Source organism: Cuculus canorus, chromosome 24, assembly GCF_017976375.1.
Source record: "Cuculus canorus isolate bCucCan1 chromosome 24, bCucCan1.pri, whole genome shotgun sequence".
NCBI classification, from domain to species: domain Eukaryota; kingdom Metazoa; phylum Chordata; class Aves; order Cuculiformes; family Cuculidae; genus Cuculus; species Cuculus canorus.
The window spans coordinates 6,396,067-6,414,673 of record NC_071424.1 but is presented as its reverse complement, the minus strand read 5'-3'; the positions used below and the strand labels follow the sequence as shown (position 1 = coordinate 6,414,673).

The window sequence follows — 18,607 nt, the reverse complement described above, 5'->3', positions numbered from 1 at the left end:
CAGCCTCCTCTTCTCCAAGCTAAATAGCCCCAGATCCCTCAGTCGCTCCCAGAACCCTTGTGCTCCTGACCCTTCCTCACCTCTGTTCCCCTTCTCCGGACGTGCTGCAGCCCCTCAATATTCTTCTTGGAGTGAGTGAGGGGCCCAAAACTGAACCCAGGATTCAAGGTGCGCCCTCACCAACGTAGAGACCAGAGGGACGCTCCGTGCCCTGCTCCTGCTGGCCACCCCATGGCTGATCCAAGCCAGGATGATGTTGGCCTTCTTGGCCACATGGGTCACTGCTGGCTGACGTTCAGCCGATGTTGACCAACACCCCCAGGCCCTTTCCACCAGGCAGCTTTGCAGCCACTCTTCCCCAAACCTAGAGCTGCATGGGGTTGTTGTGTCTCAAGTGCAGGACTCGGCACTTGGTCGTGTTGAACCTCATCCCATTGTCCTCAGCCTGTCCAGATCCCTCTGCAGAGCCTCCCTGCCCTCCAGCAGATCAACACCCGTGCCCAATTTGGTGTCGTGTTCAAACTGACTGAGGGAGCACTCAATCCCCTCACCCAGATCATTGGTACAGATATTAAACAAGACTGGCCCCAACACTGAGCCCTGGGGACACCGCTTGTGACTGTGCCTTCCTTGCTGCTGTCGGTGAGCAGAGCAAGGACTGCTGGCACCTGCTCCATCTCCTGCTGTGCCCTGTCTTTATCTGCTGGGATTCAGGGCTTGAGGGTGCCTCGTTAGGAGCTTGGATGGGGCCCCACATGCTGGACTGAGGAGATCTTGCTCTTTCCTTTGGAAGGAGATTTTAGATGATGGCAGGTCGTGAGGCCACAGCAGAGACTGGCTTGGAGCCAGGGCACCCATCCTGGCCGGCTGTGGCAGTGAGTTTTAGCCTGATGGGATGCTCTAAGGGGTGTGCTCTGCTGGGTTGCATCAAGGGGATAGTGGGGATAGGAGCGTGCTGGTGGCCTTGACTGGGATGCTTAAAATGTCATCAAGCATCTCTGGAGTTGTAGTGCAGCTTCTTGTTTCATTGGACATCAAACCAAATGGATAAGTATTGGGATGCTGCGTTCTCTGGTCTCCAAAGCACTTAGGAAAACCAGGAACAGACCATCTCCAAGTCTGGCTGTGCTTGTCTGGTGATGTCTCAGTATTGCCCTTAGTGTCACCAGTGAGAACTCGTTGGGTTCAGATGGGAAATGCTCTTTGCTGGAGGTCCTAGGAGTGGGGCCGGGATGCTGGCTCCATCTCCATCCTGCTCTCCCTGCTTACGGCCATGCCTGGATTTCTGCAGGAGTTTGCAACGCTGACACGGGAGCTCAGTGCATGCCGGGAGCAACTCCTGGAGAGGGAAGAGGAGATCTCAGAGCTGAAAGCTGAGCGCAATAACACCCGGGTAAGCATATAAAACCTGCTCTCTGGCTTTCAGTCCCTACGGACATGGGACCCCGCAGGCTGCTGAGCCGATACCGGCTTCAGCAGCCCTTGGGGTGGCAAGAGCCTCATGCTTGCCCTCTTGCAGCTCTTGCTGGAGCACCTGGAGTGCCTGGTGTCGAGGCATGAACGGTCCCTGAGGATGACCGTGGTCAAGCGTCAGGCCCAGTCACCGTCCGGGGTTTCCAGTGAGGTCGAGGTGCTCAAGGCGCTCAAGTCACTCTTTGAGCATCACAAGGCGCTAGATGAAAAGGTGAGACAGGCTGCTGGGATCTCTCTCTTGGCTCACTCCATGAGCATCTCTGGCTCAGAGCTGACTTTCTCCCAACCCTCCTCTCTCCCACCGGATGCCATTCTTCGTTAAGCTGTGTGACGACATAGGTTCCCTCAGTAGAAAGGTCTTGGGTATCCAAAAGCTGCAGCACCCTTCTTTTAGGAGCTGGTGGGGCTGCCGAGTGGATGCTGTGGGTTTGAAGCTGTCAGGGAGGGGAATCTTGCTTCCCTAGGTCACTCCTGTGGTGGGAGTGAGTGCTGGCATTTGGCCACCTTGGTTCAGTCTGTGTTACAACTCCTATTGTTCCTCCAGATTCCTTTACCTTGAGCAGCTCCTTGCTCTGCTAAAAGACATCTTCAAGCTGCTCTAGCCATGGGTTTCCTGCAACAATCAGTTTTGTCCATGCTTTTGCTCTCCCAGACAATGGGTTGGAGCATCCCTGAACCTGTGTCCTGGATGTGAACCCACCCGAGTCTGGCTCTCAGATGGATAAAAAGGGCTGGGAGTTTGCCCACATCCTGGGCACTCTCATCACAGATAAATAATGGCATTCTCTCTTATCTTCCGTGGCCACAGGTCAGGGAACGCCTGCGAGCAGCTTTGGAGCGAGTGGCAACCTTGGAGGAGCAGCTGGTGGACGCCCATCGGCAGGTAAGAGGTGTTGGGCAGCCTTGGTCCTTGCTGGAGTGCCCAAGGGGCTGGGACCGCTCCATGTTATGGTTTTGAATTCATGTTGAGTTTGCTGAAATGCCTCTCTCAAACGATGGTGCAGGTTGGAGAAGCAGCATTTGGACATTTTTAATGTAAAGGCTTTTATTCTAAAATTCCTCTTTATGTGAAGGCTTGCCTGGATCTAAGGAAACCTTGTAAATATTGTGAAATCTTTTGTCTCACAGGCGAGGTTCCCTCTGTTGTTTTGCTGTCTGGTGCTCATTTCACTGACAAAAGCAACTTGAACTCCAGTCAGATAAGGGGGCTGAGAGTGACCCAAACCTCTCTCCTCAACATTGGAACACTGGTTTTTGAACCCCTTCAGGGATGGAGACTCCACACTTCCCTGGGCAGCCTCTGCCAGGGTTTCACCACTCTGTCAAGGAAGGACTTTTTCCCAATATCCAACCTAAACCTCCCCTGGCGCAACTCAAGGCCATTTCCTCTTGTCCCATCCCTTGTCACTTGTGAGAAGAGACCAGCACCCACGTCACTACAACCTCCTTTCCAGCAGCTGCAGAGAGCGATGAGGTCTCCCCTCAGCCTCCTCTTCTCCAGGCCGAACAATCCCAGATCCCTCAGTCGCTCCCAGAACCCCTGGGCTCCTGACCCTTCCCCAGCTCTGCTCCCTTCTCCGGACGTGCTCCAGCCCCTCAATGTTCTTCTTCGATTGAGGACCCCAGTGTCTCACCATCCTTCCCCAAGCTGAGCAGGGAGGCCATGCCCAGCCTTTGGTCACCTTGCAGGTTCACCGCCTGCTCCTGCTGGCTGGGTCTGTGCTGGATTTGGAGGCTCTTTGGCTGCAATCTAGTGAAACTGAGTGGTGCAGTTGCCACACCAGAAGGATGTGATGTCATCCAGAGAGACCTGGACAGGCTGGAGAGGTGGGGCTGTGTGAGCCTCATGAGGTTCAACAAGGCCAAGTGCAAGGTCCTACACCTGGGTTGGGGCAATCCCCCTTTTCCTTACACTTTGGGGGAGGATGTGATTGGAAACTGCCCTGCAGAGGGGGGCTTGGGTACAATGTGCAGTCTCAGCCCAGAAACAAGCCGTTACCTGGGCTGCATCAAGAGCAGCGTGGCCAGCAGGGTGAAGGAGGGGTTTCTGCCCCTCTATTCCTCTCTGTGAGACCTCATCTGGAGTATTGTGTCCAGTTCTGGAATCCTCAACTTAAGAAGGAGATGGAACTGTTGGAACGGGTCCTGAGGAGGCTACAATGATGAACTGAGGGCTGGAGAACCTCCCATATGAGGACAGGCTGAGAGAGTTGGTGGTGTTCAGCCTGGACAAGAGAAGGCTCAGAGGAAGCCTTGTAGTGACCTTCCAGTACCTGAAGGGGCTACAGGAAAGCTGGGAAGGGACTTTTTACAAAGGCATGGAGTGACAGGACTAGGGGCAATGGCTTTAAACTGGAGAGGGTAAGATTTAGACTGGGCGTGAGGAGGAATTTCTTGATGATGAGGGTGAGGAGGCCCTGGCCCAGGTTGCCCAGAGAAGTGGTGGCTGCTTCACGCCTGGAGGTGTTCAAGGCCAGGTTGGATGGGGCCTCCGGCACCCTGATCCAGTGGGAGGTGTCCCTGCCCATTGCAGGGGAACAGGAACTGGATGATCGTTAAGGTCCCTTCCAATCCAAACTATCCTATGATTCTGTTCTATGATTCTGTGAAATGAGTTGGGATGGAGTCCTGGGATGCAGAGCTGTAGTCCCCAAGGGCTTACCAGAAAAACCTGACTCTTTGCATGCCTATAGCGAGCACTGCTCTGTCCATGCAGGCTGAGCAGGCTTTTCCCTCCCTCAGATGCCTTCACAGCATCTCTTCTTCCCCTCTCTTCTTCACCCTATCCCTTCAGTTCCTCCCTATCCAAAGGCTCCAGCTGAATGTGACAGTGGAGCGAGCCAGCAGGCAGCCGATTGCAGACCTGGCTGCACCAGCCCTGGCCTCACCCACACCCAGACTGGTTGGTCTCATCTCCTTTCTCTCATTAATTAAGCCCTGTTGTCGTGCAGGTGGCATCTCTGCAGCAAGGCGCCGTGCGAGAGGCCCCAGCCGGAGAGCGGGACGAGAGGGAACCAAAGGAGCCAGCGCAGAAGCTTCCCTGGAAGGTGAGCGCCCCAGGAATCCCTGCTCTGACCTTGCTTACTGAGGCCATTGTTTCTCCAACCCCCTTGTCACTCACTCCAGGGGACTGAAAGCTTTTTCCCCTCTCCCCTTGCTCCAACCCCATGGGAAATGCCCTTCTTGGTGGTTACAAGGCATTCCTGAGCGGAAGGGAGTTTGTGCTCCTGCTCGAAAGCTCCTAGAGGCTCTGGGAAGCCCTCAGCCATCCTTATTCCATCATGCTCATGGGAAGCCATCCCCTGGCTAGCAGAGATGTTGACAGGGGGGTCCCAGAGCCCCATGTCTCCCCTCCCCACTCCCTCACTAGGTCTCAGTTCCCCCATTGGGTAGCTGCAAGCAATGCCAGCCTGTGCTTTGGGGCAGCCCCACATCTGCCTCCCTCTCTGCTGCCTTGCAGCGGCTCTCCAACGGCTCCGTCCACCCAGATGATGAGGCAGGGCGGGTGGTGGAGCTGCAGGAGCTCCTGGAGAAGCAGAATTTCGAAGTGGTCCAGGCCAAGGAGCGCATCTCTGCGTTGGCTGCCAGTGTCGCCGAGCTGGAGGAGGATTTGGGCACCGCCAGGAAGGATCTGATCAAATCCGAGGAGATGAGCAGCAAGTACCAGAGGGACCTCCGGGAGGTTAGACACTGCCCTCTCATGCTGCCAAGCCTGTTGTGGTTGCAGAGATGTTCACAGCAGCTTCCACATGCTCTGGGCTGGGAAGGGATTGTAATCCATGTTGCGTGCAGAGTGAAGGCCAGTGTTCCCCAAAAGAGGCCTTTGGGAGGTTGTCCTCAGGTCCATCTACAGGATTTCCCTGTGGTTATAAGCAGTCACCAAGGTACCCAGGTGTGCAGACCCGGGTGGGCAGTGAGTTTGGTCCATGCTAGAAGGTTTTTCTGCGATTGCCTGACTCTCCCTTTATTCATCTCCCACTCTGCTGTCCCTCATTCTCTTGCAGAGGAGGGTTTTCATTGCATGCTTGGTCTTGGGGTTGTCTCACAGGAGCTGGGGGGCCCAGTTATTCCCAGATTGCTGGTCACAGGTCAGGATGTAACAGCCCTATCGCTTCCCCAGGCACTGGCTCAGAAAGAGGACATGGAGGAGAGGATCACTACGCTGGAAAAACGCTATCTGGCAGCCCAGCGAGAAGCCACTTCCATCCATGACCTCAATGACAAGCTGGAAAGCGAGTTGGCCAACAAGGAGTCCCTGCACCGCCAGGTACCAAAGCTTGGACCCAAAGACTCCTCACCACCCCAGGGACCTGGGGAGGGAGAAGCGGGTGCTGAGAATGGGACACGCAGGCAAGTCTTGATGCCAGGTACTCATCCTGCCCTGTCCCTCAGTGCGAGGAGAAAGCCCGGCATCTGCAGGAGCTGCTGGAGCTGGCAGAGCAGAAGCTGCAGCAGACAATGCGGAAGGCAGAGACGCTGCCCGAGGTGGAAGCAGAGCTGGCCCAGCGCATTGCTGCCCTCACTAAGGCAAGTGAGCGAGGAGCTCTGGGACAGGGGAGAGTAGAGGAACCAGAGGGAATTCTCTAAGGAAGAGGCAGGTTTGGCCGACTCCTCCAGTGACGGAGCCCCTGGCAGGCTCAAGGAACCCTGCTTTCATTCTCAGCCTCTGAGCTTTGCTGCCCTCTGCCTCCCCCATGGCTGCAGGGATAAGGCAGAGTTTCTAAAGCTTCCAATACGTCCTGCAGACATGAAGTTCGCTCCCTTTCCACAACTCCTTTCTCCAAGGGAGAAATGGCTCTCTTGGTGTGGGTGACCTTTAACCTGTGCTGGGATCATAAAATCATGGAATCACAGAATCACAAGGTTGGAAAGGACCCATTGGATCATCGAGTCCAACCATTCCTAACACTCCCTAATCCATGTCCCTAAGCACTTCATCCACCTGTTCCTTAAACACCTCCAGGGAAGGCGACTCGACCACCTCCCTGGGCAGCTGTTCCAGTGCCCGATGACTCTTACTGTGAAGAATTTTTTTCTGATATCCAACCTGAACCTCCCCTGACGGAGCTTCAGGCCATTCCCTCTAGTCCTGTCCCCTGTCACTTGGGAGAAGAGCCCAGCTCCCTCCTCTCCACAACCTCCTTTCAGGTAGTTGTAGAGAGTAATAAGGTCTCCCCTCAGCCTCCTCTTCTCCAGGCTAAACAACCCCAGCTCTCTCAGCCGCTCCTCATAAGACTTGTTCTCCAAATGGTTTGAGTTGGAAGGGACCTCAAAGCCCATCCAGTTCCACCCCCTGCCATGAGCAGCGACACCTCCCACTGGACCAGGGGGTCCAAGCCCCATCCAACCTGGCCTTGAACACGTCCAGGGAAGGGGCAGCCATGACTTCTGTGGGCAAAACAAGCAGGAGGAAGGTGCGGAAGCAGCCAGCTCTGCCCTTCCCGGGTGCTGGCACAGGTCCCAACTTGCTCAAAGAGCCCCTCCGCCTCCCCTCCTCTTGCTCACAGGGCTGGTTTGGGTTCACAGCGCACAGTGAGCCAAAGTGGGAATTCAGGCAGCGGGAAGGTTGCAGATGGAGGGGTGGAGGGAGGAGTGCAGGGGGACTCACATGGTTTTAGAGGGTGTCATCCAAGAGGGCTGCTCTGGTTTTCCCAGGCAGAAGAGAGGCACGGGAGCATCGAGGAGCACCTCCGGCAGCTGGAAAGCCAGCTAGAGGAGAAGAACCAAGAGCTGGCCAGGGTAAGTGCTGCTCAGCCTGAACTCAGGATTCCTTGCAGGTTCTGATCCAGCCTTGGTTTTGCATTGCCGTAATGATTGGATAGCCGGGCACACCAGAATCATAGAGTCATTTGGTTGGAAAAGACCTTTGAGATCATCAAGCCCAACTATACCTTTCCACTGCTAAATCAGATCCCTGAGCACCTCATCCACCCATCTTTTAAAACCCTCCAGGGACGGGGACTCCACCACCTCCCTGGGCAGCCTCTGCCAGTGCCTGAGAACCCTTTCGGTGAAGACATTTTTCCTGATGTCCAATCTGAACCTGCCCTGGAGCGACTTGAGGCCATTCCCTCTCATCACTGTCGCCTGTCACTTGGGAGAAGAGACCAACACCCACATCGCTACAACCTCTTTTCTGGGAGATGCAGAGAGTGATGGGGTCTCTCCTCAGCCTCCTCTTCTTCCCCAGGTCCTCACCTGCTCCTCGGAGGACTTGTTCTCCAGCCCCTTCCCCAGCGTGCAGGGCAGGCTCACTGGTATCTCTGAAGCAGGACGGGAATAGGGGCCTGCCTAATACTTCCCCATCCAGGATCTCTTCATCTAGAGCCACCCAAGAGCTCCTGACGCTCTATGTTGTGCTTTTTCCCCCTCTCCAAGCACCCAAGTCTTGCTGTTAGCATACATTATCAACTCTTCTCCAAGCATCACTTCCTGTGGAAAGCTTGGATGCCAAACTCAGGGTGGAGGAGAAAGTTCCAGCCGCTCTTTTCACCAGCTTGAGTCAGCAGCAGGGCAAGACCGATGGGTGCTGAGAGCAAAGGAAGCTCCCCCTCAAAAAAGAAAGGGATGTGGCCAGAGTGTCACGGGAGACACAAACCCTACTGTGCTCCTCAACCAGTGGCCGGAATGTCCATGCAGGAGGTTGTAATGCCATTTCGTGAGTTGCCCAGATGGCATTACTGGTCGTTTTGGCCTAGGGCAGAGATTTGGAGAGACCTTTGCAAACCCAGAGCATGGGCAGCCTTTGGGGTGTGGAATATGCTCCCAGCTGCGGAGGTGAAGCTCTCTTGAGGAGTAGGCAGGTGGCATCTCTTTGGATCCTGTCCTCTCTCCTCTTTGTCACTGGCTGGGAAATGGCAGAGCCCAGCAGAGCCACAGCAGAGGGTCCAGTCTGTGATCGGAGAGGTTGATTTGTCCCCCAAAGCTGTGCCTGCTGGCTCAGCGCTGTCCCCACCAGCAGGCACGGGCTGGCAGGACGAGCAGATCCCCTGGTTCTGACATTGCCGCTCGCTGTTTGCCGTTGCAGGCCCGCCAGCGGGAGAAGATGAACGAGGAGCACAACAAGCGGCTCTCAGACACTGTGGATCGTCTGCTGAGCGAGTCCAATGAGCGGCTGCAACTGCATCTCAAGGAAAGGATGGCAGCCTTGGAGGAGAAGGTAGAGGCTTGGGGGGCAGCGGGGTGTCTGGGGAAGGGGCTGAGGGGTCTGCAGCCTTTCCGGCATGGAGCCTCGCCCAGACACGGTGCAGGGGTTTGGAAGTACCTGTGTAGGGATGGAGAAATGGGCACATGCAGGATGTCGGCCAGGTGCTGGGGCTGATGGGAGTGCAGGGAAGCATGCTCTGCATCTCGCCCTTGCCTCCAGCCAGCCCTTGCTCTCTAAGACTCACTCACCACCACCTTTCAGCTCCAACAGAATAGGATTTTTCCTGCTCCATTCCCTCACTTCCCTGTCTCTCTTCTGGCGTAGCCTTGACTCCAGCCTGCACACGGCTGTCGGAGCAAAACCCAGCTGCATTTTGCAGAAGAAAATGCCACCATCATCCTCTCCCAGCTGCCCATCCTGTACATGTGGTGTCCTAAAACCTTCCTGCCCTCCAAGCCGGGGCTGATCTGCCTTCTCCAAGCCAGGGCAGCGTCCATGAGCAGCCTCCCAGCTCCCACTCTGCTCCTCCTGGGGAACTGGGCTTTCCTATGAGGAACCACCAGGTGTTGCTGCTGCAGGCGTTGCTGCTGCATGCAATTGGCGGCTCCGAGCAAGGATTAACCTCACAGTGCCAGTAGGAGATCAGGCCTTGAGAATCCACCTCTGTTTGGGTTCCTGCAGGGACCAGGGTCCCCTTAGCGAGTCAGAGCACAGAAGGGTTGCAACCCTCAGCTGATGCCTCCAGGACTGGGTCTGCCTCTCCTGCTGCTCTGCATCTCCTGTGTCCAACCAGCTCCAGCTGTGCCAGCATGTCCAGTCGTTCGGCGGAGATGTCTGGGTGGCTCTGGATAAAGAGCAGGACCCCGCGCGTGAGACTGAGTTGAAATTCCCACCCCAGCAAGCAACAGGGCCCTGAGTGGTGGCACCTTGGAAAGGGACATCGTCTGCTCCCCAGCCTGATTCTCACCTGGAGTTTCTCCAGGTGTTCCACAGCCAACAATGATCCTCTTTGGCAGCCATCACCTCCTAAAAAAGAGGTCACTGACCTCCCACTAGCTCAGAAAGCTGCAAATACATCTTTTCCCCCTGCACATTCCCTAGCTTAGCCGTAGGGGACGTTTTTGCCCTTGATCCAGCTGCTCAAGGAGCTGATCTCCTCTCAGACACAATTCCTAATCTTCAAGCCCTGCTCATCAAATCCCTAATTGCCGCTTACCCACCGTGGACATGGCCCGGCCTTGGGGTGGGGCAGGAGCTGAGCTACAGCAGCCGGGCTTGAGGCACAAGAGTCTTGCAGAGAAGACCAGCGCGCAGGCAGGTGGGTGAGGAACAGATCAGGGAGCCATTGTAGGACCGAAAATGCCAGCAAATAAACTCTCTAAGACTCATTTTGGAGTTTTAGACAGCAGGCACCCTTTATCAGGCCTGGGCAACATGCGGGAGTGATCTCCATCAATTGTGCAGTGAGACAAGAGCTGGGGACAGAATATATGTATATTTTACGTGCAAGAGTATAAATTCTCCCAGAAATCGTATGCATTTTCTATTACTTTCCAAGGTCTGATTTTAATGTTATTATGAATTTTGCAACAGTCAAAACTCTTGCTGATTTGGAGCTGGCTCCAGCTCTGCCTGACCTTGCATTTAAGATAGTGAATACTGCAAACAAAGGGGATTACAGAAGAAAACACCTCTGTTCAGCACAGATCATACTGAACACAAGACATTATCGTCTCTAAAGAACGGACAATGTCTGGGAAAACACTGTTTGAAAGAAACCGTAATCTCTGAGGGACTTTCTGTCTAACTTTCAAAGAACACAATTACCTAGATGAAACTTTACTTTAGCTTAAATCAGAATATTCCAGTTCTTGTAATAGGAACTTCTTGTATCAGTTGCTCTCTGTCCTGCCAGGTGTCTGTTGCACCATCCACGCCGTGATCCGTGCTGGCCATTCCCAGGAGCCTGCACGGCTGTTTTCTTAAACAGTCTCTCTTTTTGATTTCCTGTTTTTGTTCTCTTTTCTTTTGTTTGATTTTTTTTTTTAAAGAACACATTGTTACAAGAGCTGGAAAATACCCAAAAGCAGATAGAGGAACACCAGCATGACAAGGTAAATGCTGCTGCAGGGAGCCTGCCCTAGTGACTGCGCTTCCTCCCTCCTAATCCCTGGCTTGTGGCAGTTGCACCTCCCAAAATGCCCCAGTTTCGGAGCAGCAGGGATCCCAAAGCGCCCAGCAGCAGGAGGCCACAAACTAACTCAAGCAGTGGCTGGATTGAAGCTGCCACCCAGGAGAGCCCAGGTTTGGTTCCCTAACAGGCACGTTCAGTCCCATCTCCGTATTTCTGTCACACTCGTCCATCTGTGACCCCTGCTGAGGACAGCAGCGAGGCTGGGGTGGCTTCGCCTGTGTCTCTAGAGGAGGTTTTACCCCAGTGCTCCTCGGTGCAGCCCGGCTGCAAGGGCCAGCGCTGCCTGAGCCCTTCTGGACCCCCTCATTCGAACTGGGGCAAAGATCTACTCCATGCCCAGCTTGCAGAAGGCCCTGCAGGTCTTTGCGCCTCCCCTGCTCTCCGATAAAGCATCTAAGAAGGGTCTGTTACAGGAGTTCACGTTGGGCTGTGCTGGAAAACTGGAGGGTCGCAGCTTTTAGAAGCAATAGGAGCTTTTGGGATGTGCTCCGTGTCTCCTGCATGGTTGGGGTGATCAGGGGGGCGGCTTTCTCCCTTGCCCAGGCTCTTTGCTCTCCATCAGTGAGGATGCACAGGCACTGCTTGTGCTTCCCAGCTCAGCGCAGAGGCAAAACTCCGAGACTCGCATGATGCTGCCTGCATGTTGCCCACCCTGGTTTGACCTGTTTGCCCCCAGGACTGGATCCTGCTGTTCCTGGAGGATCCCATCTCCCCAGCCTCTCTGCCTGCACACAGCCTCTCCCTGCACGTCTCCCTCAGGACAGCACAGTGCAGGCACGGCTTCCCAATGAGTTTGGGGCTGGAAGCAGGAGGGACTGGACCGGTGTCAGATTTGGCCAGCGGGTCCCTCACTACCTGCCCTTTGCCAAGACAAATGCGCACATGTGGTCCAGAGCAAAACCTGAGCTTCCTAGTGGCACCCATCGTCCTTCATCTCGAACCAGCATCACTTCGAGCATGCCTGTATCTGTCTGGCCTGTGATCCCTCCTCCCTTCGTGGCGTCATCATCCACTGTCACCTGCATGAGCTGTTTCTTCACCCACATGGCTTAAAGGTGCTTTAAAGGTGCTTTAAACCCGGGGTGAGGATTTTTAAAGGGAATATAAACCTGGAAATAGCTAAGGATGCAGATTGCCCCAAACCTGGCTGCTCTTCAGAGCCAAACCAATCCCTGCCTATCACTTGTCTTGCCTCAAACAGCGACGGTTGTCTGATGAGATTGACAAACTGAGGCTGGAGGTCGATCAGCTCAAGACCAGAAGTGGGACGTTCGTGGAGAGTGTGCATGCAAGGTAAGAGCTGCCTGCCAAAACCCCACCAGACCATGCGCACCCCACTTGCATCCTATACCTATGGCTTTGCGGGCAAGATCCCACACCTGGGTCAAGGCAGTCCCAAGCACAAATCTAGGTTGGGTGGAGAATGAATTGGGAGCAGCCCTGCAGAGAAGGACTTGGGGTGCTGGGAGATGAGGAGCTCGATAGGAGCCAGCAACGTGTGCTCACAGCCCAGAAACCAACCGTGTCCTGGGCTGCATCCAGAGCAGTGGGACCAGCAGGGAGGGAGGGGATTCTGCCCCACTGCTCTGCTCTGTGAGACCCACCTGGAGCCCTGTATCCAGATCTGGAGTCCTGAGCACAGGAAAGACATGGATCCAGAGAGGCCACAGGGATGATCCGAGGGCTGGAGCACTTCCCATAGAGGACAGGCTGAGAGAGTTGGGGTTGTTCAGGCTGGAGAAGAGAAGGCTGAGGGGAGACCTTAGAGCAGCTTCCAGTGCTGAAAGGGGCTCCAGGAAAGCTGGGGGGGCTCTGAATCAGAGAATGCAGGGATAGGACAAAAGCTGAAAGAAGGGAGGTAGAGGTGAGATCTTAGGAAGAAGTGTCCTGGGGTGGGACACAGACTGTTGATAATATCCCACCCCAACTGAATGACCCAAGATTTGCTCTTCTAAGGATGAAAAACCACTGTGCATTGTTTCTTTTTCTGCACAGAGGTATTAAGGCTTATGTCCCTGTGAAAGGTTGATTTCACCAGACACCTTTCCCCCTCTATTGTGCTGGGAATGAGCTGGTAAGGAAGGAGCAACCTCTTCTATGGTGGCACTCATTGGCACAGACTCCAATGTAGTCCTCAGCTCCGCCTCGGTGCTTTTGAGGTGCTGTAGGCAAAGGAGAATGGCCTGAGTAGTTTTCACCCTCCTCGATGCCATGGTCCTCCTGCATCCTTTCATTTAAAGTCAGCTAAGAGACCGGGAGGACCCAGCTGAGAGCACCAGTAGGCAAGGTGAGTCCGTTGGATCTCAGCCTCCGGCATCAGCCTGGAGTGCCAGCACTGCCACAAGGAACCAAGGAGTTAGAAAAGGAGGGTGCTGGCCTGGTGTGGACCCCACTGTGGCGCTGCACCGGCGTGGGAGACCACGTCCTCTCCTGAGGACTCGCCACGTGGGTTAGAGCCCGCCTGGAATCGCTGGGAGTGGTGACTGGTAGGGAAATTCACCTCTTAGGAAGGCTGGGCAAGCTGGAAAGGAGCGAGTGCAACCAGCTTCAAACCTGCCGGCAGCTGTGGCAGAGAAGAGAAGGCCTGGTGGCCCCGTATGCATCATGGAGAGAAGAAATGGGGGAGTAAGCGGGGGCTTGTGTGGATGAAGGATTGCCAACTGCAGGAAGACTGTCTGAAGCATGTGTGGGACCTCCTTGTACGGGTCTGTAACAACAGAATGGGTGATTTGTACTTTTTATTAATTTATTGGAGGTAAATTCAGCAGAAAGCTTGAGTTACAGAGGCCAGAATAATCCCCTAGCTGAAATGTCAGCTTTTGTCTAAGGCTCCTTTATCTGATTTTAGCTCTGGAGCTGTTTGTCAGCAGCTCCACAGCTTAAAACCCCCTAAAACTTGGGCTGTGCCTTTGTCTGCAAATACCAAGCTGATACCAAGCTGAGCTGCTCGTGTTAGCAGTTCCATCTGAGTCTGGTGGACGGTGGGGTGAGGAGCCCAGGTCTGTATCTGCACTGGAGACCAGACCCACTGTGGTGGAAAATCTCTGCTCTGGACAAGCGCTTTTGTTGTCTTACAAACATCTCATGCCTCCTGCGGTGATGCACATTGGGAATAACGATCCTGGGGTCTGGGAAGACGCTTTGCTCAGCTGTGTGTCTGGGTCTTCAGGGTGAGGAGGAACAACCAGGCAATGTGGAAGTACGTCATGAGTACCATGAGTGGCAAAAGGTGGCCTCGTGTTCAACAGCAGCTGCTGTGTTGCTCTGCCCAACATAGGCACTCACGCCCAAGCACCAGCCTGAGCTTGGAGGAGGAGGATGAAGTCCCAGCTGGTTTCTGCTGGGAGATCCCAAACAATGCTCGTGTCCCCACACCTGGCAGATCTGTTTCAGACAGAATTTTACACATCAGAGGTTTTTTTTACATGAAAATGTTGAAGAAAACATAAAAAAAAAAGGAGCAAAGCTTCCTGGCTGTCCCTGTTCTGTACCCTGGGGATGGAGAAGTCAGGTGCAAGACATGCAGTTCATGTTAGGAGGTGCAAGCTCTTCTCAAGATGAGGGGCCAGGAGGGGGCTGTTCAGCCCACAGCTTCACGGCAGCCCCACTGTGCTGGGTGGGTTTGGCCAGAGTTGGCTGGATGTCCCGGTGTGTCCTGCAGCAAAGGGGGAGCAGCAGCAGCACTGAGTTGTCTGTGAGCACACAGGGCCAGCGCGGGGAGAGTGGGGTGCCTTTCTCCAGAGCCTCGGTTTGCATCGTCTCATGCAGAGCAGGCAAGCGTCGCCTCGGTGGGCATCCCATTGTGGTCTCCTCTTCCTCTGCTCGGTTACCCTGGGCTGCAAGTGGAGCAGCCCACGGGCTGAGGCTTCCTTGCAAGGAGCGATGTCCACACCAGGGCTTTTTCTTCCCAGGTCCCATATGGGCAGCACCACAGACCTGCGCTTCCCACTGAGTGCTGTGGTCCATGCCCCCGCTGAGCCCTTCGGAGCAGCCCCGGGCCTGCCTCGGGCACAGAAGGGCCGCTTTGCCACCCGGCGAGAGGAGCCAGCCAAGGTAATACATCCATGCCAGCACGGGGTCAGGTTTGGGGTGGAAGATGTCCTCCTGCCATGCATGAAGGTCTCATGTGCCCTTGATTTGGGGACGAGGGGCAGTTTCCTTCACCTGATGCATGGATGGGGGTTGTGTGGTAGGAAGGGTTTCCCCACCGTGGTTGTGTTGACTGTTGCATGGAGATCTCCGGTTTCACAGAATCAGAATGGTTTGGGTTGAAAGGGACCTCGAAGGCCATCCAGTTCCACCCCTTCCATGAGCAGGGACACCTCCCACTGAATCAGGGGGCTCCAAGCCCCATCCAGTCTGGCTTGAACACTTCAAGGGATGGGGCAGTTTGGCTTTTGGAGGTATGGAGATGCTATGTAGGACCAGTGCACCTTGTTCCCGCAGGACTGGGAGCAGGCCCAGGCAGGAAGCGTCCTGGCCACAGGGCCTCACGCCTTCGATAGTGACCCTGAGATCTCTGATGTGGATGAGGATGACCGTGAGACGCTCTTCAGCTCTATGGATGTGCTCTCTCCCAGTGGGCACTCGGATGCCCAGACGCTGGCTATGATGCTCCAGGAGCAGCTGGATGCCATCAACGAGGAGATCAGGTAGCAGCCATGGGCAAAAGCCACCGCTGTCTTGTTCTAAAATGGTTTCGGGGAGGAGGTGTTAATGAGCTGCCAAGTGGTGCGAGAAGGCCCTAAAATTGAGCTCTTGGCCCAGCTTCAGCCAGGAAACTTGGCCCTTCCTGCACGTGGCTCCCTGTCTCTCAGCTGCGCCAGTGCTGTCCCTTGGAAAGGATCATAATTTAATAAAAAGCCCTCCCTCCATGAATATTAAAAGAAACCAAAGTGGCCCTGAGCTGTTGTTTATGTGGATCCTGACGGATCTTGCTGCCATTCCTGGAGATCGGGAGCCCCAGTCACAGCACCCGAGGTGCATTTCCCCAGGGCAGGGAAATCCTTCAGCTGGGAGGTGTGAGGTGACTCCCCAGAGGTGGGAAACCAGGAGTCCTGCTGCTCCCCCAGGATGATCCAAGAGGAGAAGGAGTCTACTGAGCTCCGTGCAGAAGAACTGGAGACCCGTGTGACGAGCGGCAGCATGGAGGGCCTCAACCTCACCCAGCTCTGCAAAAGGGCTTCCATCCCCACCTCGCTGACGGCCCTGTCCCTGGCCAGCTCCTCCCCACCGCTCAGCGGCCGCTCCACGCCTAAGCTCTCCTCCCGCAGTGCCGCTCAGGACCTCGACCGCATGGGGATCATGACGTTGGTGAGGAGACTCACGGTGGACGAGGGGCTGGACGGGGTGTGCGCACGGCTGCCTGGGGTGGGAGCGGTGCTCCGGCATCCGCATGGGTGTGCGGGAGGGGACTGTGGAACGGGGGTGCCCACGTTTGCTGTCTCCAGCCTGGCACGCCTGGCCCCGGGACTGCTTTAACGGGAGGTTCTCCATTAACTGCCCACCTTTCTGTGTCTCTCTCGCTTTCCCCCTTGCAATCAGCCCAGCGACTTGAGGAAGCACCGGAGGAAACTGCTAGTGAGTGGCTCCCATCCCGTTGGGTCTTGTCCAAGCCCCCTTTCCAGCCTGCTCCTGGCTTTGTCCACACCAGGTCAGGGTGCAGCAGGCGTGGGATGGAGCTGGGGACCCCAGGGATTCAGCAGGAGGATCGTGGGGATCCCCTGAGGTGCTTGAAGATGTTCTGGCTGGCAGCCTGGGGGGGCTGGCAGGACATGGGGAGGTTCAGAAAGCCAGTGGGTCCTTGAACATCATGTGCCCCCTCTGGTGACAGCGTGTCTTTGGGACATTCCCATCTGTGTTCCTCAGAGCCTTCTACTGGGGGCCAGCAGCTTCTATCCACGCACCCTGACCTGGACTATGGGGCCGCATCCTCTCTCCTCCCTATTCCCAGGATCTTGGCCATATAGCCACATCATCTGCATCTGCTTGGGCATCTCGAGCCATTGCCAGAGCTCTAGTTGAGGCTCGTCCTGGAGCGTGGCAAAGCCTCAGGGCCCTGGTGGCTCTTTTAGCCATGCCTCTGTGGAGCAAGAGAGAGGCAGGCAGCAGGGCAAGGATGGAGATGGATGTGGACCTCCCAGCCTCATGGCTTCTCTTGCTCAGTCTCCTGCAGCTCGGGATGAAAGCCGAGAGGATAAAACCACCATCAAATGCGAGACATCCCCTCCATCCTCACCCAGGACGTTGCGGCTGGAGAAGCTGGGCCACCCTGCACTGAGTCAGGAGGATGGGAAGAGGTATGGGCAGTACTTTCGGATCTCACCCCAGTTCCATTGGTTTGAGGGTTTACATGGGGCAAACATGGGCTTGGGGGACGGGTTTGCCATGGCTTGGGTGCTGCTCAGGAATAACCTAAAGGCTTTGCTGTTCCTCTCCCTCCTCCATCCCCAGCTCGCTGGAGGAGCAGGCCAGCAACCCCAGCAGCAACAGCAGCCAGGACTCCCTGCACAAGGGCTCCAAGAGGAAGGGGATCAAATCCTCCATCGGGCGCTTGTTCGGGAAAAAAGAGAAGGGTCGCTTGATTCAGCTGAGCAGAGAAGGGGCCACGGGGCAGGGTCCGTGAGCAGCCCAATCCCCACCGGGGCGGGGCGGGTGTCCCCTCGGGCCAGGCTCTCTGTGCGCCTCCTGGCGCTGTCAGGCTTCGGGGAGCTGTGGGGGTGAGAGGAGCAGGGACACCCCTGCTGGTTTGGGAAAGCGGTGGCCACTGGCTGTGGGTTCTCTGCACTTCAGGGCAGTCGTGTCCTGGTGCTCTCTGCCCTGCAGCCCTTTCTTACATGAGCGTGGTGTCCTTAAAGCTCTGCAAGAGCCGCAGTGAGGACAGTGACCCACATCACTGTGTCTTATCTTTTAACATCCCCAAATCTGCTTCCCTCCTCATGGGACCTTCTTGATTTTGCATAACCCTTCGGTGGGGGCTGCTTTTTCTCTCCTAAAATCCTTTTCTGCTTCAATGTTGATCATCTTGAAATGGGAGGGATAGCAGGTGGAAATCCCCTTGGGTTTCCCAGGGATGCAGGAGAGCAATGGGGATGGGTTGGAAATGGAGATTGTCACCTCCTGCGCTGTGATTGAGCATCCCCAACACCTTGACATGGGGACTGGCAGTGCCCACACTGACCCTGGGGGATGTCATACCGACCCTGGGGACATCACACTGACCACTGGTCGTCTCACTTGCCCAACAGTGATGCTAACCGATGTGGAGGTGGGCATGCAGGACCCTCTGGGACTTGGCAAGCTGGGTGCTCAGGCTGAGAAGGATCGGCGCCTGCGGAAGAAGTGAGTGAACCTCCTTCCTTGCCCTAGCAAGAAAATGTTCTGCCTGAAGGGTGGGAAGCCATGGCGTGGGAGTGGGAATTGCTGGGAAGTCTCCTCACCATCTCTTGAGCCCTTTATTGCTTTGCTGCCAGCTGGTTCTTACTGCCCATGATCTATTCCTTTTCCAGGGTTGTTCCCTTGTTCCCAGGCCCTCAATAAATCACTCTTCTACTTCTGTTCCTTCCAGACACGAACTCTTGGAAGAGGCTCGGAGGAAAGGATTGCCCTTTGCTCACTGGGATGGCCCCACCGTTGTCTCCTGGCTGGAGGTGAGGCAGAGCATGCTCGTCATTGCCCCCAAGCTCCAACAGCTTTACAGTTGCCGCCAGCGCGTGGTGTCCTCACGACAGCAATATAGAGTCATAGAATCCCTGGGCTGGAAAAGACCTGAGATCATCAAGTCCAACCGTACC

General features: G+C 55.5%; 1 protein-coding gene across 4 annotated transcripts in view; it reads left to right on the top strand.

Annotated features, from left to right (window-relative positions):
- PPFIA4 (PTPRF interacting protein alpha 4) overlaps positions 1 to 18,607 on the top strand; it is a 74,125-nt gene that overhangs the window by 44,359 nt on the left and 11,159 nt on the right. For 2 of the 4 annotated variants that reach the window (XM_054087332.1, XM_054087335.1), the window contains 19 exons: positions 1,292 to 1,393; positions 1,520 to 1,684; positions 2,282 to 2,356; positions 4,425 to 4,520; positions 4,934 to 5,155; positions 5,594 to 5,740; positions 5,866 to 6,004; positions 7,133 to 7,212; positions 8,501 to 8,632; positions 10,672 to 10,734; positions 12,016 to 12,107; positions 14,726 to 14,867; positions 15,261 to 15,466; positions 15,887 to 16,127; positions 16,359 to 16,394; positions 16,980 to 17,113; positions 17,268 to 17,431; positions 18,062 to 18,155; positions 18,382 to 18,463. In XM_054087332.1, the coding sequence (XP_053943307.1) occupies positions 1,292 to 1,393; positions 1,520 to 1,684; positions 2,282 to 2,356; positions 4,425 to 4,520; positions 4,934 to 5,155; positions 5,594 to 5,740; positions 5,866 to 6,004; positions 7,133 to 7,212; positions 8,501 to 8,632; positions 10,672 to 10,734; positions 12,016 to 12,107; positions 14,726 to 14,867; positions 15,261 to 15,466; positions 15,887 to 16,127; positions 16,359 to 16,394; positions 16,980 to 17,113; positions 17,268 to 17,431; positions 18,062 to 18,155; positions 18,382 to 18,463 (2,412 nt within the window). The remainder of the gene's footprint in view (positions 1 to 1,291; positions 1,394 to 1,519; positions 1,685 to 2,281; positions 2,357 to 4,424; positions 4,521 to 4,933; positions 5,156 to 5,593; positions 5,741 to 5,865; positions 6,005 to 7,132; positions 7,213 to 8,500; positions 8,633 to 10,671; positions 10,735 to 12,015; positions 12,108 to 14,725; positions 14,868 to 15,260; positions 15,467 to 15,886; positions 16,128 to 16,358; positions 16,395 to 16,979; positions 17,114 to 17,267; positions 17,432 to 18,061; positions 18,156 to 18,381; positions 18,464 to 18,607) is intronic. The other 2 variants (XM_054087334.1, XM_054087333.1) reach the window with 2 other exon arrangements.